Raw genomic sequence first — 25,822 nt, 5'->3', positions numbered from 1 at the left:
ACGGGGCTGCCTTGAGACAATCATAGGACGATTCGTGTGTAGTGATGCTGTGCAATAAGTGCAGTGACCACAACCGGAAGCTAAGCAAGTAAATACAAACAAGAGACAGTAGAGGCATTACACTCTAGGGAATGCGAGAAATATATTGAGTAAACATAATCACTTGAAAAGTACAGGAATTCATAACAGCGGTAGAAATAGAAGTCTAGTCTGGAAGATGAAAGTGATGCAGTGATTGTGTTGTGTAATGACACAAACTGGAGTGCTTTACCGGCCCTGAAATGCTATATTCATTCGTTCCATGCATCTAGACCTGATGTTGCAAATTTGATGGTTGTCATAGGGGATACGAAGCTTAGTTTTACTAGACATGCCATGCAGTCTTACCAGAACGAAATACCATTGTGTTGAATTGGTTATATTTGTTCCAATACGGTGATCCCATTTTCTCAACATTTTGGAAAAGTTCGGGTTCAAAACATGTATTTAATTTATATATGTATTTTCCCAGGAGACGTTTAAATGATTAGATGAGGGGAGCATTGGGAGAGAACTTGTTTGTCTTAATTTAATTGTTTCTATGTAACTCTTTTCCTATGTAATACTGAAGGGGTCAACCCGGGACCACCCGGATTTCTGCGCCCCAAGTACATTACTTCCCAAAAACAATCAAAACCGCACAGAGAGGACCAGAGCCACACATGTGTTCAAAGTAGAAATCCTTTGAAGTATTCGAAAAAGTACCAACCAATTCTGTCTTGTATGTTGTCGAGTTGGGAAGGAGAGCTGGATACACTACTGCTCTGATGAGAAGAAGCACGGCTTCCAGGCCGCGGATTGTCTTCCATTGATGGGGTGGGAGAAGGGCTGTCGTGAATTCTTTCCTTAAAATGGAAAACAGGACAAAGGCATTAGTAAAGACTCTCTTCGTTTGCTCTTGGCTGCAAAAATACAAACTACTAATTTATGATGACATAAGCAACAGATTGAGTGAGTGTCAAAAGAAGTTGTGTCCAATTTCACTTCGTAACTTTGCTTGATAAGGGACATGGGATGGCTCTTCCATAATGGGCGATAGTGGGTCAACCGGTCACTCAATATGGATGAGCCAAGCACTGAGTGCAACCCTAGCTGCAGCAAGTGTGATAAATTGCCATCTGGCAAGGGCGTGAAAGCCCTGCCACTTTTTTTTATATGTATTAAATAATAAAATGGTGAGTGTAATTCCATCTCTGAAAGGGAAATCTTCAAATCAGATTCTCCTTTCATAAGCTCCATGCCAAAAGCATAGTGAGTACTTGTGCCCCACTGCATCAGTATCCTGATTCGCAGCACCTGCTCTACCAGTGGCACAGAGCAGGTTCAGAGGTCACGTCTGTCACTGCAGGTGTCAAGAGGCACCTAAGTCTCTGCAGCTGTATTTACGATATGCAGTCCTTTTCCAAAATCGGCATAACTCTGGGGATCCTGTCCATGTGGCACACTAAACTGTTAAATATAAGCTACACCTGAGTTAGGGTATGGTGGCCAGCATTTCTCGGTATCAGGTAATATTATCCCCACATATATGGTCGCCGTAAATAATATCGCCGGGAAAAGGTCGCGGCAATATTATATGGGTAACAATATATATGGGGACAGGGGCAAAAAAAAAAATGTAAAAAAAAAAAATTGGGGGTTTGCGGGGGTGTCCCCCGCATGTTCCATGCAATAATGTCGCCACAAAAAACGGCAATTTTTCGGCGATATTTTTGCATGGCGAGATTTTTGTGGCAACATTATTACATGGAACCCATTTCTCTGCGTTATCCCAGCCACGTTAAATTGATTTTGCACATGTGTCAGCCCTGTGGGCCCAGAACAGCTGTGGAAGGATTATGTGCATTCCTCCCAAACACAGCCCCCCCCCCCCGCACTGACAGGACTGTAGCCTTGGGGATTGCTTCTCATTGTCCCTTTGTAAGGGCTGGTAACACCCTTTTCCCAAGGTCAGCAACTTCACATGATGCTGGCCTGGGAACAGAAACCAAGAGGCGCACCCATTCACATACAGCCAGGCCTCAAATCATGGTGCTGCATTTCTAAATTCTTTTGTTAAGTTTAGGGGCAGAGCTGTGGTAGGCAGGGGACCTCTGTTCAAGGGATGGAGGCTTCCACAAATTTCTATCTCTCTGCCTCGCTTTCTCTTTTCTGCACCCCACTTTCTCTGGAGAAATTAACTTTGGGTGTGACATCAGAAGGGCAAAGTCCACTCATTTCAAGGGCAGGGATTGGATCCCTAAAGCATTGCGTCCAATCACCTGGAACTTTTGCCTATAATAGTAGGGGTCTGCAACCACTTCTTTGAATCATCTCATCTTGAAGCATCTTTGGATCATTACTTGAGAAGACTGTGAGAGGTCCTTTCCAGAGTCCTTTAGTTGTGAGGTGAAGGAAGGTTTTCCGATGGCAGATGAGAACTCTGTTCCCTAACAATCCACAGGTACCATTGGGGTAATCGGCTGCTGGAGCAACACCACCACTCTCCCAGGCACCGCGATACGCAGGTCCTCATTGTGTTTAAGGACCAGTGCAATTGTGTGCAAGCCTCCCCCATGTTTGGGAGTATGTGAAAAGGACTAATCTGGTCCCTGAGCCCCTGGAGTGGAACTCTCAGCTCCCTGGCAGCCAGGACAATCAGGATCCTAAATTGTTCACCATTGAACTGCTTGGTGCATGTTTCAAGAACTGTTCAACAAATTTCAACAAGCAGGAACCTTTGTTGCTGCCTTTTTTCTCTCTCACAATTTATGCACAGTGCTAAGAATCCTGGTTTGGCACTGTTAAACCACCAAGAACTGCAAAGAAGGTACTATTAACTGGTAACCGCCCTCTTTGTCAATTTTTTGGGCCGTAGAGACCGGTTGGATCACTTTGAACCCTTTTTGCTCACAACTACATATGTTTTTTTCAGGAACATTGTGGTTTTTGCTTGCCTTTCACCCCTGATTCATTACCCAGAGTGCTGCATCTAGTATCTTTTGCTTATTCCGTCTTCTTTACTTATGGGGCGGGGGAGTTGTATAATGTTTTTCTAGTTAGTTGCTACTGTACATGGAGTGTCTGATTTAATTTTATACTTTTATAGAACCCCGGTTGGACACTCCTTTATTTTGGACTGATATACTTCAGAGGTTGGGTTGCTATTGAACCACATTCACACCCCTCTAAAGAGTACAGCCTTCCCTTGGCCCACGTTAGCACAAAAGGTGAAGGAGGTATATCTCTTGACTGTACTTGTTTTACCTTAATGATTGTGTTGGCCCTTGGTTTGTAGAATTGTGAGGGCTGAGTGGGCATTTTAGCTTCTACTCATCCTCATGCTCCTGCAGGGCAGAAGCCAATTCTTCACAGCAAGTTTCTGAGGGAGTGTCCTATGGCTGGCTTTAACTGTCAAGGGGAAATCTGGTTTCCTTTGACAGTTTTCAGAACCCCATCATTCATGCCCAGTGGCCCATGCAAGAAGGTAGTAGGGGTTGCTTCCCCAGCCTTGCATAGCCCATTGGGGATGCATACTTGAGTACTGCATGGAAGAATGTGCAATGGGGGCTTCCAGGGTCCGAGGGGTGGTGTGATGTATATGTGCTGGCTCCAATGGAATGTGCAGGAGCCAGGAAGCACTTTCTGCTTCTGGGTTTCTGCCATATCCTGCATGCATGGGAACGACAGCCATCATTGCAGCAGGCAGCAGAGTGGACATGAATCTGGAGTGGGCTGCAGGTAAAACAATAAATAAAACGGTATCTATGAATGTATGCGTGCATACAAGGGTTTATGTTTGTAAGTGGCTGTGTGAATTAGAGAGTGTATTGATGCTGTTTGGTAGTACTGATGAATGAAGCATGAATGACGCTGTATGACAATTGATGTGGGTTGCCTGGCTGATCTCTGATGGGGGAGGGATGCGAACCAAAAGAACATGTTTTATGACTGTGGCATGGCATTTTTTGCTTACTTGGGTCAAAGGGTGAAGGCAGCATTCTTTGTGTTCTTATGTGGTACTGGCCTACTTAGGTGGGCCAGCTGGACATATTTTCTACAGTGGCTTACCATGTTTTACTTAGCATTGAGGGTGAAGGCAGCATAATGAGTGTTTTCTTATGTAGGCCATGATGGACATTTCATGTACTGTTGTATGGCCTTTTGTAATGGGTTTCAAGGGTAAAAGCAGCATGCTGCACACATTTGTATTGTGGCATGGAATATTTTATTGGGCATCACAATGGGAAAGCAATGAAATGGTTATTCGTATGTGGTACTGGCCTACATGAGTGGGGCCAGTCTACACATATGTTTTACTGTCCCATGGTATTTTATTACTGAGTATCACAAGGGTAAAGACAAAGTGATGAGTATTCGTATGTGTTACTGGCCTAGATGGGAGGTGCCAGTATGGCTATATCTTTTTTACTGTGTCATGGCTTTTATTTTAGCATCAAGGGCAACAACAACAAGAGGAACGTTTCTATATTTTACAAACCTACATTTCTTAATTGGTGCAGCCAGCCTGAACATGATTTTTACTGTGGCATGGCACATTTTACTGAGCATCAAGGGTGAACCCATCATGATGAGTATTATTACATGACTATACTGGCCTAAATTAGTGCCCAATGGACACTGCTTGGTTGGTTCATGCTCCCTCGCTATGCTTGGTTGCTTATTTGTGGGAAACATTTACATCCCTCTAATTAAACATTCCACTGGCTGCCATTGAAGGGTGCTATTTTTAAGCCACTGCATTAGCGGATGAAATTAGCTCCGAGCATCCAACACATTTTATTTTCTCCTACTTCATAAAAGAACAAAGCAAGACCATAACAAATTCAAGAAACATCCAACAATTCCTTTTATCATATGCTACAGATGTACAGTGTAGAGGTGCAGGTTACTTTGTGGTATGCACAACAGAACTGCCCTTAATCAGTAACTTTCTCATTCACACACTTTTTCACATTGCACATGTTCTTTTCATAAACTTGATCAGCTATCATGTATTAAATTCAAATTACTATACAGTTAATCATGGTTTTATGATGGTCTTACATATTTGCCAATTCCAGCATGTTACCTGTTTTCCCAATGAAATTACACTTATTGGGAGGCCTCCACGGTTCCATTATTACACTATTACCCTCAAAGAGAAAGAATTACGACCATTATTTTTCAGGAGTGACTGGATATTAGTCTAAAATATGACTTCAAAAGAAATATAAGGGGCTACACCAAAGCTCAGTTGTGTGCCTTTTATAATGGAAGGGCCAGTTTTAAATATGACTGCACTCAAATCCTGGGAAAAGGCTGAAAATATGTCATGGTATTGAACTTACGCTCCTCAGGGGAACTCAGGTACCAATTATGCTTGCCAGCTCTAGCTCATGGAACATAAAAAATATACCATCTGCTCCCCTAGCCTGATATTCATTCATTTCAATGGAACTCCAATTCAGGTGGGGCATTTGAATTTAAGTAGAACTGCAGAATGTGTAAACGTCCCCCTCAGAAACACTCAATGTTATCTGTTTGAAACCTTGTCAGCTTCTGCTTACTGCTAATTGTCGTGGCCTTTTCAATTGATGTTTATGATTCAATTACCTTTTATACCCTTAATTCTGGTTTGACACTAAGGCACAGTCCTATGGAACCAGCAGTTAGGATTTGCCTACACTCCACTCAGTCAGGGGACTTTTTCCACTCTCACTTTACTTTTTGTGATAATAAATGTTTAGAACATTGACATCATGAATAGAGGATTCTCTGGAAAGAGCAAGGGTTTCCAAAATCAGCTGTGATGAGTTTAGCCGTTCATGCTATTTGAGTGCAAAACATGTATCTGCTTCTCTACTAGCCATGGGTTCTGGCCAATCACCAACAGTTGAAATATAATTATAATTCCAGTTGTTCCAGAAATATATTTTAATCCTATGAGTCATATTAGTTATGTGTTTCAGTGTATCCACTGAAACTGATGTTTGGGTATGTATGAGCATAATCATAAGTGCCGCAGTGTAAAACATCAAGTATATGTCCCCCTACCTTCTACATAAAATCAATGCAAAATACCCCCCAGAATGCTGGAGACAATGTGGTGGGAGGGGAGACCTCTATCACATGTGGTGGACATGCCCAAAAGCTGTAATGTACTCAAAAGAAGTCCTGGGGCACATAAAAGAGATACCAGGAGTGGCTCTGCCAGTGACACCAAAAGTAGTACTACTAGGAGCGTTGTCAGAAGGCACATACGCAGCATCGGGGCATAAACCTACCCTAATCACACGCTACTTAATGATGGCAGCAAGAATGACGCTGGCACAAGGATGGAAAAATGAACTGGGCCCGATTATTGCCTGGTGGCGGGTCAAACTGGGGGGTCATGGGAATGGAAAAAATATGTGCCCTAAAGGCAGGTAAACACTTCAAATTCCTGGCAGTTTGAAACCCCTTCCAGGACTTCGTAAAGGACAGAGGCCCACTTCCACAAACGGAGGCTACTTAAGAATGATCAGGTTTGTTGAGTCCCTGAAAACTGGCAAAGAACTCCCAAATGGGCCAGATCGGAATCCCCTAATGGGGAAAGGACTCTGGTACCAATCAAGTTGGGGGAAACAGGAGGGGGTGGGGTACTTGCTAGGGAAATGGACATATGTTAGGGTAATAATGTAAAACTGCGGGGGGCAACCAAAAGGATGTGAAGATTTACAGTGGATGATCACTGAATGACATTTTATGTAAGTTGAATACACAGTAATGATTATAACTATTTTAACCTGCCCGAGATCAATAAATAAAACTTGTTAAAAAAAATCTAGTTCATATTCCTTTAAAACAATGACTTCACTCATTTATGTATTAGTTTTTCACCTCCTTTCTCAATCTCACAGCCCACTATGTAGAACATAAAAAAGTGCAAGAGGAAAGAAAACAGAACTTTATTATACATTTTAGGGATTAAATATTTTATTAAGGTAAGTTTGAGAAAATTGATTTATGTTAAGTGGAAATGATTTATAATGGTGCAGTGTTAAAAAGAAAATAGATATATTTGCAAGAAAATGGACAAGACTCATCGGTTTGAGCCAAAGTTGACTTTCATGCCATAAGAAATTAGCAGTACCATCCGACGTTTCCCGGGTTTGCACGTGGGAGTCCGCTATAGACTTATCTATGTTGTATTGTGTCATTACTTCCTATTTCTGAAAAATTGTTAAATTTCCAATCTCCCGAAATCGCCTGCACCAATAGCACAGGGCCAGACCCTGATGCACCACTGTGCATGGTGAATGGGTGGGGTTGGTAAAATTTCACTATCGTCAGTACACCCCAGACTGGTATGCCGTCCTTGGGCTTCATTACGAGTCTGCCGGTAACCGCAGCGTTAAAACCACCTGGTTACCGCCGGACTCGTATTACCATTCCGCCTCTGTGATTCCCGGAATTACCGGGGCATTACAACCCCGGTTTTCCGGGAATCACGGAGGCGGAATGGTGTTAATCCCCATTCCCATTGAGTTCTATGGGACTCAATGGGAATGGGGATCATGGAAACACCGGCAGCATCTCGTAATGCTGCCAGTGTTTCCTCGTCCGCCTGCAGGCGGGCGGTGTTAAACCCGCCAGGTCAGACCTGGCGGGAACATCACCTCCCGCCTGCAGGAGTTGTGATCGCCCGGCATGGAAACAACGGTGGCGGCGGGTTTATCGCCACCGTTGTTTCCATACCGGGCGATTTGTAATGAGGCCCCTTGTGTCCTAACTTCCCATTTTTGGAATAGTCGCAAAATCGTCAATTTCCCAAAATCACCTACACTGATAGCACAGGGCCAGACCCATGAGTGGGGTTGGTCAAATTTCACTGTTGTCAGTATATCCCAGACTGGTATTTTATTTATTTATTTGATTTATTTGCATTTTAAAGCACTCACACAGCCCGGGGGCATCGAGGCACTGTTACAGGATTTTTTTGTTTTGTTGCGTTCGTTGCATATCTATAATGCGCTGAAATACCCAGAGCTTTCTAAGCACGAACCCGGGGGATCGAACCTGTGTTGCTGCGTGTCGTCTTGCTTCCAAGGCGAGCATGTTGCCACTGAGCTATCCTCTTGGGATGCCAACCTTGGGCCAAAATATAAGCCCACCATCTGTTATGGGGCTGAAGCCAACACCGAACATACAAACACACTTTCACAACTAAATATACAGATCATAAGGAGTTACAGAGTGACAGAGAAGTTGAAAGGTTGAGTGTTTGACTGCTGTGTCAGTGAGTTAGCGAATGAGTATGTGAGTGTGTGCATAACGTACTCATGTCCTCTTGGGGCTTTGAAGCAGTGGTGTAGACAGAGTAGGGTCTTAGCGGGCAAGTCCCTGCTAAAATCTGTAGATGCTCATTCAGCAGAGCTGTGTGGGCATGTACAGTGGTCAATGTCGCTACGGTGTGCCCAACTACATTACCTTGAGGCCCCACTTCTTAGACAATCCTGGCTACGCCTCTGCTTTGAGGTGGTGTCATTATGAATAAAGGTCAGGCTAGTGATGGGAATAACTTTTAAAGGGAGAAAGAAGCTTCTGACGGGTTACCAAGCATGCGTGGGGGATAGTGTTCTCAAGAAGGCTCCATTGCATCCCCCAGAAATGTCAACGTATCACTGTATTTAAAACCTGCTATTTAGTATGAAGCTTCTTTAAAGCATACCTACCCAATCACCACATGCATTCCTCGTGACGTGTAACCTTCAGGATGAATGCTAAAGAGGCTTTACTGTAACTTTACTGCAGAATGATGTCTGCTCTGAAAGACATCCATCTCAACTCTTGGGAGTTGGTAATTCTGCATGCGAGCCACCCCACAGCACTGAGTCTATTTCATCTGTCATCTGCCTTTGATGCCATCGGTCAGTGGGTGTTAAAAAAAAAACTGAACCGGTAACTAGAAAAACTGGAAGGGCCAGACAAGATAAGGTACTTCCTAACGAGTGACTCCAGCCAGTAAAATATCGAATTTCAGCAAAGGAATCTCTAAGCTGGAACTGTGCGCCTTTGGTTTCAACGACACCATGGATCATCTTTAAAATATACCAGTTGATGATGCACTTGGAAGCGGGTGATATGGGATTGTAGTGACAGACACAGCTGACCACAATCATTGTCCACATCGTCCATGAGTGCCTGTGTGATATTCAAAGTTGGAATCGTGACAATGTTGTCATGGGGTATAACCCCTACAGTGGGTCAGGCCACAGGATCAACCCCTCTTCCTCCCTGCCATTCATAAAGCCATTGGAAGCATGTCTGCAGCATTGGCATCTTGATGGACTATAAGCTTACCATTCAAGGTGCAAGTTGTGCAAACAGTGACGTAATGTAATAGTCATCACTTATATATTACAATACGTGCCTTCGGAACATAGAATTGCAACCATTGTGCTGGCCTGCTTGGACTGTAACACAAAGTACACATGCCGGCCTACATAAGCATTGAGTTTTACAAAATAAAGCTTGGAACAGAATTCCAGTATCTAGCTTTGGAAACCTGTTAAACCTTTAAACAAGAGTAGACATGGAGCTACTATGCTGCCAATAAAAGACCCATGCCTGTGGAATTATTTCCCATCAATTGTACAGAACTAAGACGAAAAATTGAACTTTGGGAGATAGCTAACGAATATTCAGTTTGACAAAGACTTTCCATCCACATAGCAAAGGCCAAATCTCTGGGCAGTGTCCACCATGCCATGGATCCATTTAAAGGAGTTCTAAGGTGATCCATGCTATGAATGGGGTGTGTGGCTTGTGGTGCAACTTGATTCATGAAGGTTTTTATGATCTGGCATGTTGTGCCATGCCTGCGCAGAATGTCTCAAGCACCAACAAAAAAGCGTACTCTGCCTTTTCACATCGCATCTAATGGGTTGAAAGCTAAAAGGTGCCTACTGTTGTAATTCTAAAGGTGGAAAGAGGTGATCTGTTCATGTACCACAGTGTATGTTTACAGTTATAAGGTCTGCTATATGGGGTGGATAGGACCAGTAACAGTCTCCCAGGCAACGAGTGGTCAGGGGCGTTATTGGCCCTGTCCACCCCACATAGGGGGGCTGATCACAATTAGCATGCCAGGATGTTTTTAGGGGAAATTACGGCTCTGTCCGTATGCGGTTTAAAATTAAAAATATCAACCTAGATGTCCGTGGCACCATGGGGGCTGAGGGAGGAGGTGCAGTTCATTGGTGGGTGGATGTGGGATGACGGAAGAGGCAAAAGTGCCCGGGGCACTGGCCAAAGCAGAGGTAAAGCGGAAGGCACCTAGGGGAAGCATGCAGGTGACAGAGAGATTGCAAGCGGTCACTGATGCTTTCCACACCGCTCTCTCCAGGGTGCTAATTCACAACGTCCCACAGTTTACCTACAAGGTTGGAGGAATGGCTAGTGCTGTGTTAATTGTGAAATCTCAGTAGAATTAGCCTCGCACAATTCTATGTAGTTTGCAATGTTTATTATGTTTATTAGGTTTATATAGCGCTTTAATCCAAAGCGCTTTACAATATAACAACAATGTACAATAATGAAAGAAGCATATTTACAATCCTGAAACAAACCAGTGAGACAATATTTAGAACGATTTACATAGATGGAGGAGGAGAGGGAACGGTGAAGAAGAAGGGAGAGGAGGTAGTAAGGGGAGGGAGGAACAATATTTCAAATATCTGATACAAATTCAGGGGGAGTGAGAAGGAAGAGGAAGGGAGGGTAGAAAGGAGACAGGAGGGGGACAGGGCAGCTGGAGAGGAAAGATTGTAGGGAAGGAAGTCAGAGGGGAGTGGAGAAGAAGGGCTTTCAAGGAGGTGTGGAAGGAGGAGTAGGTGGAGATGGAGCGGATTGAGAGAGGTAAGGAATTCCAATGAAGGGGGGCCAAGAGCTGAAAAGAACAGAAGCGCGAGGAGGCACATGGGGAAGGGGGTACAGTGAGTAGGAAGAGGTCAGCCGAGTGGAGAGAACGGGAGGGAGTGTAAAATGAGAGGAGAGAAGAGAGATATGGGGGAGCGAGGTCATGCATAGATTTGAAAACCAGACAGAGGAATTGAAATTTAAGTTGGGAGAGGAAGGGAAGCCAGCCAAGGTGGGAGAGTGAGGAGGAAATAGAGTTGCGAGGACCAAGGAGACAGATTGTACGGTTAGAGGAGTGGTAGATGGATTTGAGGGGGGCCAGATAGGAGACAGCGAGTCCAAAGAGGAGAGAAGAGCAGTAGAAGAGCGGGAGAAAATGAGGGAGGAAATTAAGAGTTTAGAAGCATGGAAGGTGAGGGAGGAGCAGATCTTGCGAATGTTGAAGAGATGGTGGCGACAGGCACGAGAGGTGAGGGAGATATGGTGGGAGAAGGAGAGGGAGGAGTCGAGGTAGAGGCCAAGATTGTGAGCATGGGAAGAGATGGGGAGATTGGAAGGGGGGAAGTGGATGAAAGGAGGGGGGGTAGAGGAAAATGAATTACATTTAGCAATGAGTTCCATTCTGTGGCGGTTTTACTAGATAGAACGCAAATGATCTACATTGTACAGGATGGTTCCATTGCAAGTAGTATGATTGTGAGGTATGTTATGGGAGGCCAAGCAAGCTGAGATAAAGGCAAAATTCACAGTCCTTCTGAAGGTTATGAGGAAATATACAGGTGCTTGATGTTGCAGGGCACATATCCCTCACACATTTCAAAACCCCTGTCTACTGCTTAGCTTGAGAAAGTTAGCTCAAATGTATAGAATGGTATACTCTATATGGGGTGGCGATATAAAAGGGGTGGAGCATCAGACTCATCACCATAAGTGTAGTGAGAGGGCAAGACTGTGGAAGAAGTGGATGGATTTGGATGTTGTGCAATGGGCACCAAGCGAAACTCGCCCCAGTAATGACTCACATTATAATGGATTTCGGTCTATTTCAATGCATATTTGTCTCCTTTAATCAAACGCAGACAGGTTGATTTCCAGCTGCAACATTTGAGCAAAAAAAGTCTAGAATGAACAAATTGACCAGATTTCCTTTGAACGTAAACCGGAATACTGGCGCTTGGCCTATTCTTATGGGCATCCAACTTAAGTCAATTAGAGAACTCAGACAAAAGGACAGGAAGTAATTTTGCCTTCATGATACATTTTATTCCTAAAATGGCGAAGTTTGGAATCAAACCCTGATCTCATAGTTTGAAAGTCAGAAACTTAACCCGTTAAATGGCAGGCAATAATCCAAGTCTATGCAAAAAGGACGAGCATACCCGTTTGGCACATTGGCTGAGCCTCCCCCCCCCATAGTAATAACAACATGAAGAAAGGTTGCTGCTACTTCCCTCCAGCTTGCTAGGTCCGTATTAAATATGACAAATGGAGAGATTAGATCTGTGGATTGCAGAGAGGGAAGACGTATGACGGGCATGTCTCAGCAGTCTCACCAAGCACGATAGCATTAGCAAATTGGCCTTTCTCTTGCACAAATCCATCTATTCTGTTTTGACTAAACATGAAACATCAATTTACACCAATCCTCAGAGGAAATATGTACCGCTCAAGTAAATTATTTCTAAATGCATCAAGACTTGTGTGGTGTAGTTGTGATGTTTGCTGCCTAAGTGCTTAACATTACATGGTTATTTTGCTTTTGTGCATCAAACAAAGCTCATGGCACTTAGCATCACATCAACACAAAGTACATATATACATATAAATATATATATTCAGTGAAGAAACTGAGTTAAAGAGACGTTATGGTTAAGTTGCACTAATAAAAACCTATGAAATTCAGTGAAAAAATGTTGTTAAAAGGACGTTATATTTCAATTGTTTGCACTTAGATTTGGGCACTTCAGAAAAAATAAAACACGGGACAGATCTGCAAAACCATGCTTTGAGGCCCTTGCCGGTCCCTCATGGTCATGGCCAGTTGCCAGATTGTCTGGGTCATGGCCACAGTCAGTCACCAAAGGTATATCACTATTTTTTGTACCTACATTATGACATTTTTCAAAAAAGAAAACACAAACACATTTCCAAAACCATGCTTTCAGGTCCTTGCCAATGATCCTTGCACAAGTTTGCTGCAAAACGTCCATGTTTTTTTTTTAAAGTGTCATCTAAAAATGTGGATATCCCCCTCTAATTTTGCCCCCTCTTGACAAAATCCCACCAAACTTTGCAAAAACATTAGAATCTTCAAACTTGTGCGCAAATTCGTCAAACAAAGCCGATGTGTTATAAGCTTTTCAAATATTTTGGGACCGCCCTCAGATTTTGCTCCCTCTTGGTGAAACAGCGCCAGGGCCAGGTCTGAAATGATGCTGCATAATTTTATGTAGTTTCATTGAGTTGCGCCAAAGTTATAAGCCATCCAAAAACTACTTTTTTACCAACCCTGTAATGCAGAAATATGCATGGATGTCCCCAAACATCAGAGATGTTTGCGAACATCACAGGACTATCCCTGAAAATCCGAGATGTTTGCAGACTTCATAGAAAAAACACACCAGATTTTTTGCTTTTTATGGCCATATCCCATCCCATCTTCATCACCCCACACCTCCCCAGAGGTAGTTTCATTAGTTTGATGAGTGCAATGTTGTGTTTTTTAATATGGTTTTACCGCGATACATGCAGATCCATTATGGCAACCGTTTTAAAAAATATGACGCCCCTCACGTTTTTTAACATCCAATCAGTGGGGGCGTATGATGTCCACGGATGTCACGCTGCTCTCTGATTGGTCCAGGTGGTGTCTGTGGAGTCCAAATCAAGAAATAAGTCTGCAGACCAGACCCAGATATCACACCTTCTACTGTTTGTCCATTTTTAAAAATACTACTGGACGGATTTACACCAAATCTGCAAAAACATGCTTTTGTGACAAAGCTGCTGCTCCTGGTGCAAATTTGGTGAAAGTCCATCCACGGTTTGGGCTGTTGGCATGAGCAAAAATCTTTTGCCATTGCATCTATGAGGATTCCTACACATTTTGGGACTCCCCCTCTAACTTTGCCCCCCAAACGAAACTGTACCAAACTTCAATAGGGCCATATACTTTTCTTGCAAAGTTTGGTGAGGATGCGTCTGGGGTTGGGGGGAGTTATAAGCTGCCCAAAAAGTGTTCTTTCTATGAGTTGAGCATTTTAACCATAACTACAGGGCCGCTACCGCAGGCCCTGTAATATATAGAGAGAGAGCGAGAGAGAGAATAATCCATTTGAGCCAAGTCACACACTCACACTCAGAGTCACATCATGAAGGCATTGCGGATATGCAAGTGAATCCAAATTCAAGCATTTGCCCCAGGAATTTGCTGTTTACTTTCAGGACACTGCTACTTTATATACATAACTTAACCAACCCAAGACAGGCATTTCTCAAGTCTGCAGACAACTACATACCTGGTTTCATCCTCATTAGGGCTCATCAGTGTAGCATAGTCTGACAGTCTTGTTTTTGGAGCATGTTTAGCAAACACCAGAAAAGTGATGGTGGTTTAAAAAGGCTTGAAAAAACTTTCACCTGAAAAGTGAAAGTAGATTAATCCATTTGACCCAAGTCACACATGCCACAACACCACCTAGTAATGATCGCTGGAAGCTCACCTCCAGTGCAGAGCCCCAACAGCAACTTGTTGTAGCTATTCAAATTAGCACAAATGCAAGCCTTTTATATCATAAAATTGCTTTTGTCTCAAATGGATTATTATACTTTCACATTTCAGGTAAAAGGTTTTTTTTCAAGCCTATTGGTCACAGCTGCTGTCCCTCCAGGCAGGAAGAGGGTCTGCAGGCAGGCGGCAGAAAGAAAAGAAACCTCACAGCTCTGGCAGGAGGCATCTTCCTGGCAAACAGTAAGTGAAGCTTACAAGATTCAATTTGGGGGCGGGTATGCTAGGAAACATAGGTGGCAAGGGACAACAAAATGGAAGTCTGAGAGGGGAAAGGTCTGAAGCACCAAGAACGCGGAAAGGTTGGAGCTGACTAAAGTGTTCAGGTCGTTCATTGAATTGTAGATTGTGTCCACCTCCCCAGCCTCCAGCATGCATTTGCACTGTTTAGCCGTTCCTGTGGTGCCATTATTACTGTTAGGAGTTAGCCTTTCGTACATTGTCACTGCCTATATTAACAGAGGATACTAACATCAGCTCTGATTTGAACATTACACCCCTTAAATGTCTCAATGGCCCAGGAGAGACCGATTCCCTGTGCAAACAATGGTTTTAACAGAAGCAGCCACTGACACTTCAAATGCAAATGCTCTTTTGCAACACAAGATCACAGGTGTACAATCCAGATTAGCAGTCCCTCTGTGGACTTAATGACCCCCCCCACCCCCCACTCTGTAACTAACCTCCTTGATACAGCCATGACCATCTCAGAAGATTCAGACCCTGCCACTATGTGAGTGGAAAGGTACAAAGAGAACCCGACTGGAAGCACATAATTGCTATACAAAGTGATATCTATTGTAGAGAGGAGAGGACTGAACATGCAAAGTCTGCTGGAAATAAGAGGGGCTTTAGGAAAGAAGCCCAACATAGAGGAAGCAATGGTTACCACCCAAGAGAGAAAACACAACCATCTGAAAAGCCGCTTTCCTTTATCAGGGGCAAGAGGGACCACTGGGAATGGTTGCAAAAAGTAAAATAGGGCAAGCCGTGTGGCAAATTGACTTCTGCGTAGCAGAGTACAAGTATGAGTAGAAGCTAAAATGCACACTCAGCCCTCACACGTCTAAAAACTCTGAGCCAACACAACCATAAAGGTAAAATAGGCACAGTCAAGAGATACACCTCTCTGCCTTTTGTGGTAATGTGAGCATAGGGAAGGCTATACTCTTATGAGGGATGTGAATGTGGTTCAGTAGCACCTCAAACAGCAAAGTACAACAGTCCAAAACAAAGGAGTGTCCAATAAAGGTTTTATAAAAATATATGATTAAATCAGACACTCCATGTACAGTAGCAACTAACTAGAACAGCAATACACAAAACCCACCCCTGAGTAAACAACACAGAATAAGCAAAGGATAATAGATACATCACTCTGGTTAATGAATCGGGCGTGAAAGGCAAGCAAAAGCAACAATGTTCTTGAAAAAAGCATATGCACTTGTGAGCAAAAAGGGTTCAAAGTGACATAACCAGTCTCTATGGGCCAGAAATTGACCACGGCGGCAGTTAGCAGTTAATAGTACCTTCTTTGCAGTTCTTGGTGGTTTGGCAGCGCCAAACCAGACTTCCTTGTGTTGTGCGAAGATCAGGAGAGAGCAGAAGGCAGCAACAACAGGTCCTGCTTGTTCAAGTGTGTTGAACAGTTCTTGAAATATGCTCCAATTAATTTAACAGTGAAAAGTGGTAGGATCCTAGCTGTCTAGGCTCTCAGGGTGCTTTGAGTCCCACTCCAGGGACTCAGGGACAAGATGGTCCTTGTTCTCGGGCTCGCAAACACGAGGAAAGCTGGCACACAACTGCAGGAGTTCTCCAACACAGTGAGGTCCTGGGTACCGCTGTGGCTGGTCCTGTTCCAGCAGCAGATCACCCCAATGGTCTCTGGAGGTGGTTAGGGGACAGAGATGGTCTCTGCCTTGGAACACCTGCCTCCACCCCATAACTGTAGGACTTTAGAGATGAATACTTGCTCAGCAGGGTCTAGCAAAATCTTCTCAAGTGATGAGCCAAAGATGCTTCTGGATGATTCTCAAGATGATTCCCGAGATGATTAAAAGAATTGGTGGGAGACCCCTTCTTTTATAGGCAAAAATCCTCAGGTGATTGAACTAAAGCTAGACTGCTTTAGGGGTCCAATCCCTGCTGTTGAAGTGTGTGGACTTTGCCCTTATGATATCACACGCTAAGTGCTTTGCTACAGAGAAACTGGAGGGGACAGAAAAGATAAAGAGGAGCGGAGTAGAATCAAAATGGCAAAACCCTCCCAAAATGGTACGGATCCTTTTCTGCTATCCTAGCTCTACCCCTCCCCTTCTCCATAGTATCAAAGTCCTTTAGAAATGCAGCACCCTGGTGTGAGGCCTGGCTTTCTGTGAATGGGTGTGCCTCTTGGTTTCTGTTCCCAGGCCAGCATCCTGTAGAGTGGCTGTTCCGGGGGAAGCTAGAGCCCAAAACAAATGAGATTAACCCTTATCTGCTTCAAGAGCCCTAGTTTAATGAAAAGACGGAGATTGATCAGGGAATTCTCTGAGACAAAGACATGTGCTCCTCATTAAGTTATAGATGATATAGATTCGGTTTTTCCAGGACATTGGTGAGAGAAAATATGATCATTTGCACCAATGTTCTATCAAAAATAGGTGTACACTAAGAATGTCAAACTAGGCAAATCAATTAAATGGTAAGAAAATGGCCAAATGTATTAAAAAGAAAAAGGAGAGACCTGGCTTCGCTTTAGCCCATTCCCTGGCCACTTTCAAGCAACAGGGCACAGACAATTGTAGCCTAGAATGTAGAAATCCCATTTCCTTAGATTCAAAAGGGATCTATGCCATGTCAAAATCGGAAAGAAAAAAGGATTGAGGGTAAGGTGTACTACAAGAAATACAAACCTAGTTCACAATTAAGAGACATTATGATACCTGTAACCCCTAGAATATCCTGCTACAATGCAGTTTTTAATATGATTAAAAAGATGTATACACATTTTTTTCTTTTTATGGAATGTAGTTTAGACCTGTGTTGGGCTAATGAAATTTGCCTTCTATTGTAATAGACTTGCTCGAATTATTGAGGGTAGATTTTTGTATTTAACAAATGTATTTACATTAAGCATTATATGGTATTAGCTAATGGTTCTTTTAAAATATTAGACATTTTGTAGTATGTGTTTTAATTGTGGGGGACTAATTATGTCTCATAAAATGTATGATTTATAGCCCAGTTTTGAAACTACGTAAATGAAAATTGTCATTTAGTGGAATGGTATGGATGTGAGAATGCAAGGATATGATTGTATGTATGGTATGCACTTGCACACAGCACTTTCTGATCCCTGTTAATTGTTTTAAATGCCAAATTGAAAATTGTGTATTCTGTGTTTTGAGTGATGTGATTTAATTATGTATTATAAAATGTAATGCATTTGCTTCATGGCTTTACTGAAATAAACATAGGATAAGTAAAAAAGAATACAAAAAATAATAATACCTTGAAGTGCCCAACAACATTAAAAAGGGACACCATAGGAGGCTTTGATACCTCAATATGCCTCACTGAATATACGAGATGAGTTACTGTACATGAAATGCAGAATTTGTGTGACCCCAAACTCCTTCGTTCTTTAGTGTGTCGAGATATCACTTACTGAAAATTACTTCACGTTTCTGAAATAATTTTTACATCAAAAACATGGTACTGCTATGAATGCCATGGTAGCACCCAGTGTGCCAAATATAAACGTTGAGAAGTTAGAACAAACCAAAATTGACACTTCACACAACTCCTTAGGGTTTGGAAATGTTATATTAACGATGTACTAATGCTCTGGTCAGGAGATGAGAAAACAGCGAGATCCTTCATAACTTGTCTTAAAGATCAGGATACATATCTGCAATGTACAGCCAAGTATCACAATAGAGAGATTTACTGTTCAGATATATCTATATTTTGGAGTAAAAGACCCAGTACACTAGCAGTGAAACCTTTCCATAAACAAACCGATTGAAATTCCTTTTTAGCCCATAGTAGCCACCACTCGAAACACATACTCAGCAATTTCCACTTTGAAAAATGTCTTGCATTGAAAAGAAATAGTTCAGAGAAACAAGATTTCGGTACACTGTTCTTTCATCAATGGCTATTTTGTTGATGGGGTTTTTAATGAAAATGTTTCGCAGAAAAAATCAATTGCAAAATATAGGGGGTGGTGGAAAGGCATATAAAGGGTTGGTGGGCTGGTAATAGTAAAAAAACAATAGGGGAGAGTGGGCTGAGGTGGAACCCCCCCCAAAAATAAAAATAAATAATTCTTTGGTGGGTGTTTCTAGTGAAATAATTTCTGTACAAAAACCTGTCGAATAAATAGTCGTTGATGAAAGAACATAGAACCCAAGATTTCAAAGAGGAAGAAGAAAAACTAAGTATGAAGCTATGTCATCAATACTACCCAAGACGTCTTGTGAATAATTCTTTAAAAAGATCAAAACACAGAGAAGCATTATTTAAAAAAACACCACAAAAACAGAAATGAAACTAATCTGGTGTTTGTAAGTACTTTTTCAGATCAACTGCACAGCATCAGAAAGATTGTTAGCAAAAATTGAAAGCTACTGCAAGGAGGTACAACCTCATTATAATCGCCAATATTTGTATTTGAAAAGTAAAGGGTACAAACATAAAAGATCAACTCATGAGGAACGATAGTAGATTACGGAAAGAAAAACAGCTTAACCGAACAGAAATATGGGGTATGGAAAAGATTATGGGCCATGTACCAGGTGGCCACTGTAAATGCTTTGACCAAACTACAAGTACTGAAGTGGGCTTGGGGCTCCATACATTGTGTAAGCAGACTGATTTCACCAATTGCAATAGAGAAATGGTGGTATATGGTATTTGGTGCCCATGTGGTTTTTTATACATTGGAAAGACAAAAAGGAAAGGAAAAACACGAATCACTAAACAAAAAAGTTGGATACAAAATAAAATCATGACAGCCCCATTAATGGCTCATTCCAACTCACAGGAACATGCTTCTGACAACTTGAGTGCACTGTGTTATACAAAATCAAGAAAGGTAGAGACACTATTGCAGATGAACAGCGCTTGTTTAGAAAAGAACAGGAACCATTTTTTTCACCAAGTAGAGGATTGAATTAATGTATTGAATGGAATAGAATGAAATGTTTATTCTATACAGATTAGTCTCGACTAACTAGATAACCATGATGGGTAAATACAACAGATGGGTACAGATAGTTAGTCCTATCTGTCAAGGAGAATGGGAATAAGCGTAAGGAAGGATACCCTGATTATGCACTATGCAAATGTTTATGGGTGACACAATGTGTATAGCGGCCAGATTTTACTCTGTTTAAGATGCCAATTGTGTACAACCACAGCCTGGTGGCAGTTTCATTAATAAATAAATATATGCCATATCTGGTTTGATATGGTGGTCTATTGGAATATACAATTAAACTGGCCAAAACCCTTATGATGTCACTATATTGTTGACCTTATTTCTAGTGGCTCATTCAACTGTCAGAGATTATGCCTGGGGAGGAGTTCACCCAAAACAAACCTTTTTAGTTCATCCCTACAAGCCCCTTTTTTCTCTCTGGTAAGGATTGTCACTTTCTCATGAGGGCATGATATACCCCCAGTAGTTAGTTGGGAACCAGTGCTTCAAAGGCAAGCCCTGCCGGGAAAATGAAAAGGTTGCACAAGGGTGGTCATTACTAGATAGGGCACAGGGGGGAGCTACAGTTGCCCATGAGAGAAGTTGCAGCTGAAAAAAGGGGTTCCACCATCTTGGAATGTCTTAGTCCACTCACACTTTCTGTGCTCACCTTTTCCCACAGACAAAGCACTCTGGGGCTGACATCACTAGGCAAAGACTCTTGTGACAAAGCCAAGTTTGGACTCTTAGGCTAGAATGGATTGATCTGCTGTGGCAAATTGACTAAAGCGTGAACCCCTTCTTAATTGAACACAATAATGTGTGTTTTGTCCATAGTGCCGTTTATGCCACCATAAGGAAACATGTTCATGATGGCTGTACCACCATATGCCAGTGTCCCCATGTAAATAAGAACACACTAATGCTGGCTTTACCCATAATGTCAGTAATGTAACGGGGAAAGGACAAATCCATTTTGGGTGGGCATTATAGACCAATATTCCTACATAAGAACACACTCACGTTTGCTTTTCCTCCTATAATGTCAGTAATGTCACTTTAAGAAAACATGTGCATGCTGGCTGCCAGAATTCCCAAGTAAAAGTAAGCACCTGCAAGTTTCCCCCTCTCAAGTTTTGCACCTTAGTGTTCCAGTGTGACTTGGATACCTGGTGCCCAAGATAGTGGCCTAGAATGTTTTTTCTCTCCGAGGCACGATGCATTTCATTCGGCTTACTCCAAACTGTCACACCTTGACCTTGTAGTATGACCAGTGGTTTCAAAGGATCCCAAAAGGCCTCTGCCCTCTATGCATTGCCTAGCGTGAACTTCACTCAGGAACTATTCATAAACACTGTGTACTTGTCAACCACTGCTGCATGTTCCCTTTGGCTTCCACTCCTGTCCGTATGAGACTGTATGATCCAACTGAGTCCAACTGCGTTTTTGAGCAATTCTTGCCTTCAACCTTTGATGGCCACAACCATCTCCAAACTAAGGAATTGCTCTTCAAAGAAAACCATTGGTTCCAGTCCCACCCATCAAATGAATACTGATGTACCACCTGGGCAGTTTCCCTCAGAAAGATGGATTACTTAAATGTTTTCAAAGATTATCGCTTTAAAACTCCATAATCACTCGAAAAATCACACCCTCATGGACAGCCCAGGAGAGGATCCACAAACTGAGAGGTGACTACTTTCATGATCAAGGGGCTCATTTGTTAGCTGTAGTATAAACAAGCCATTATTAGGCATATTCATTTAGATCAGGTTTCTGCAACCGTTGGCTCTCTATATGCTTTTGACTATAACTCCCATTAGCCATAGCCAGCAAGGTTAATGGTGAGAGATTATGGAAGTTGTAGTCCAAAACGTCTGAAGAGGTGCAGGCTAAGGACCAAAATCATGACTTGACACACGCACACATATTTTTGAATGACTATTATCCAACGCTGAAACAGGAGAGCTGACCCAAATATGGATTTGCTAATTTTGGAATTATGGGGTATAGAAACTTGGCCTGGTACAATTATTGGTGTCCCCCAGACTCCTATCTGCTACATTTTCTACTTAAGACCTTAGGACCCTCATGACCCTGCTTCAGACCAGTAATGGCTGTAGATATACTCTTCACACACACATCTGCAGTGCTGTCTAACTTCCATTTGAAAGGGAGAAGGAGAGTTGCCACGACCATGTGGCTTTGTTCCCAGAGGGATGAGACATTTCTAAATAAAATCCCTTCGTGTTACCTGAGATGACTACATAGTGCCCACAGTTCAAATGCCCTCTGCCATGCTGCCCAGTCGATTATTTTGCATCCGACTGACCACCCAATGAAGGCTCGTGGCTTAGCTACGGTGGCCACTGGGTGTGCTAGTAAGCGTGGCTCATGCAGCTATGACACCAGTGATCCTTTGTCTTGGTTATTGAAATAAAAATAAAAGCAGCTGACGTCTGCTGAAAGTACATCAGATACTTGCTGTGTGAGGGCTTGGCAGCCGTTCAACGATGAACCTTACAAATCATCTCTCTAGCATTTGCTGGAGTTATTCCTCCAAAGTCAGCCAGGCCAAATTTCTGCATTCTGTACTCTGCTACATACTGAAGGGAAGCTGGCATGTCCATCTGTCAACAACATATAGGTTTAATAGAAATATGAAGACATTGATTACCTGAAAGGTGTTGGGTGAACAATATCATATAAACCTTGCACATGTATGTTTATTGGATTTAAATCAGGGAAATAGCAGGCCTTTTATGTTTTCAATCAATGCTAACAATTCCTATTAACAGTGCCATGAAATGGCATAAACACTGGTATAAGCAACTTGGCTTGTAAGAGCTATTGAAGAGCATGAGAGTACTAGTATCATCACCTGGGCGGTGCGTCTCAGCTGATTATGGAGGTAAAACTGTGGGTCCCTGCCACAGCCTCCCTCATGTCTGTGGCTTCCCCACCCTGTGAGAAACCTGAAGGTGTCTCACTGGCTAAACCCCAGGTATCTGTCGTCCAGGTGGCCAGGGCACGGCCATCGTTATTGGATCCAGTTCCTGGGGGTGTACTAGTGAGGGTAGATCACCTGGATGGAGGGTCCTCTGGGAGTGGGACACTGATGGGTGAATCGTGTTATCCCCATCCTCTTCCATAGGACATTCAAAAACACTGCCTCCCCCCTTTTCTGACACAAAGACTTTCGCACAACATGAGAGACAATGGACTGACATGTCCGTAACAAGAGTCAGGCAATTAACCAGAATCACACAAACCTGACAGGCCTTTCCTTTCCCCTCAGGGATAAAAGGTGGAGCAGGAGAGCACAGTACGAGCAAGGCAGACCGCACGATGAGCCAGCTATCCAGGTCTGGCAGTTCAAGAGGAGGAGAAAGGCAGCAAACATCGAGAGGCTGACAAGGAAAGACACAACCTTGCCCTTTACGAGCAAGGCCCACGAAACCTCTGCAGAGGGAATCATAAGACCGAGGACAATAGCCCAAGTGTGCTGCAACAGATGTCAACGGTACACAGAGCGTGTCCACACTGATAAGCGGGAGCGAGGGAGACTCCTGCTTCCGTGGTACCGGCCTTGACTCCAGTTACGAGGAAAAACCAAGTGGTTCATCACAGCTGGTGAGTAGAGGGGAGAACCGATAACTGCCGGGCTGTGGTGAATGAATGTCGCAAAGTGGCAACTTAAATCAAGTTTAAAGAACGTAAGATTGTAAAGGGGATAACAGCTGCAGAAGAGGACTGGCACCACATGGGTACTGCTCTGAGAAACTCTGGTCGATCCCCATCAGAGTGAAACTACAGATACCAGAAGGACATAGGAGAGCCACCAAGATAGTCAAAGTGGTCATACAGGAGGTCAAGCACAATCTCTGTACAGTTGAAAGCCTTTGACATAAGAACTGTGAGAAAACAAGGGCGGTGAATCAGGTAAACATTGAAAGTAAAAGCAAATGTGAATGTGAAGTTGGCAAGAGTGAACCCAAAAGAGGGGGCAAAGTCCCAAGAAACAGTGTGTTGACAAGCATGAACCCGGCTGAGGGATGTCCACGGTGAACTGTTATAAAGACATTAAGATTGGTGATTCCTGGAAACGCCATAGTGAACCCAGTGGAGGGAGGGTGAAAATTAAGAGGGGTCTGCGCCCGGGAGAGGGAGACCCAGGGGTGAGCCAGTAGCACCCTGATCAAGTGAACCCGAGAAAGGGAGGTTCACGGCGAACTGTTGAAAAGACTTTGTACGAGAAAGATAAAGGAAGATTTGTTGAAAGCCATAGTGAACCCGGTGGAGGGAGGCCAACAGTCGAGAGGGATCTGAGCCCAAATGAGGGAGATCCAGGGGTGAAGCCATTACCCAAAGTCCATTAAGAGAAGGAACTGTTATTGATTTATGGCATACAATATGTGATGGGTCAGTGCCCGGAAGAGGGGGACCCAGGGGTGAGGAATCCTCACCCTAAGTGAAATCAGGAAACAAACTTTCATTTTGTTGAAGGAACATTTGTTTTTGTTGTTTGAATATGTCAGGTTCTCGATGGCAAGAGAATTTCAAGTGAAACGAGACTTGGCCATCGATGGCCCTGAGAGCTGCAAGCGGAACTGTCTTCTCGTGCTGAGGAAGCTCGAGAGTGTGCTGTGCTCGAAGATCCCACTTTACACCGTGCTCAAGATGTGGAGAAGGAAGACTCAGGCTACCATATCCTGACATATTATTTGTGAACACTTCTTTCTTTTCTTGAAAAATATCCCACACCCTTTTTGTACTAATTGTAAGGTTTGGCAATAGGTTTCTTAGTATAGGCCCTTTTTATTTGTCACAACGCCACTAGGACTGCCTTATTTTCATTTAATTGGTTGACGCTTGCTCCCATCTTAGATTTAGGTGTAGATTAGGCATTTTTCCAACCTGCATACAGTTTAATAAACACCCTTGACTCACTTGTGTCTGTCTTTACTGTTGCCACCATGAGTTTCTTACAACCCCTTCCTCAGTCTATAGGGCTATGTCATGTAAGCTGAGGAATGCACACCTCCACTACTGTACCTCTAAGTAAAAATTAAGACCAAATACATCCATATTTCTAAACATACGAGAAGGCAAATCTTACCTTAGTAAGTGTGAAAAACAGTAGTCAGAGCATTGGCAATGGCAAACAAATTCACAAATCAAAGATCAGAGTTGTTCCAAAAGCATGTAGTAAGCCGACACTGGCATATTGCCGAATGGAAGAGCAAGATAACATTTTTCTAGAGGAAAAGGGGCTAGGACTTGTGGCTGATGCGCTGTTTTGGAAGATATAGCACAATACCTATCGACTACCTAATGGTGATAACTTTTACTGTACTGAATAACTCCTGGAAACATCACCAATCATTCACTTCCACCAAGCTTCAACAGCTAAGCCCTCACACAAATTCTCCTAAACAAGCTGATTACATGGCCACCGATATCAATTTCCTAAATGTTTTCTCTCCCGGTCAACACCTAATATAACTCAAAGCAAAGACATAGATCAGAAAGATCACCTGTGTGCTGATTTTTTAAGTCAAATCAGGTGAAGAGTATTTTGTGGACAGTCATAAGATATTGAACTCTTTGGAATGTTTACTGAAGTCAGGAATGCACTTTTCTCCAATCGCCGTCTTTCGCAGTGTGCAGTCAGATATTTGCTTCGGGAATTGCTTCCTACCAAATGGCAACAATAAAAGGTCCAAGGTGGCAGCCACATTGCAATCCGAAAGCACATCCTACGTGAGATCTAAATAGAAGCTATGTGGAGCTCTTTCCTGTTGTGTGTTGATGCCCATCAGCAGCCCAGTCATGGGCTTTGTTTGGATTTTCTTTTAGAGCTCACTCTTTTAAGTCCTTGAAGCTTATCACCAGGGCATACACGGAAGAAGAGCCAGGGGATAGGGAAG

General features: G+C 43.0%; 1 protein-coding gene across 15 annotated transcripts in view; it reads right to left on the bottom strand.

Moving 5' to 3' along the window:
• Positions 1-25,822, bottom strand: part of DACH2 (dachshund family transcription factor 2) — a 1,006,899-nt gene that overhangs the window by 237,159 nt on the left and 743,918 nt on the right. For all 15 annotated transcript variants that reach the window (XM_069612949.1, XM_069612948.1, XM_069612947.1 and 12 more), the window contains one exon: positions 749-884. In XM_069612949.1, the coding sequence (XP_069469050.1) occupies positions 749-884 (136 nt within the window). The remainder of the gene's footprint in view (positions 1-748; positions 885-25,822) is intronic.

The sequence above is a fragment of the Ambystoma mexicanum genome, chromosome 5p, assembly GCF_040938575.1.
Source record: "Ambystoma mexicanum isolate Mex_15411 chromosome 5p, UKY_AmexF1_1, whole genome shotgun sequence".
Classification (NCBI taxonomy): domain Eukaryota; kingdom Metazoa; phylum Chordata; class Amphibia; order Caudata; family Ambystomatidae; genus Ambystoma; species Ambystoma mexicanum.
This window is presented reverse-complemented; position numbering and strand designations above follow the sequence as displayed.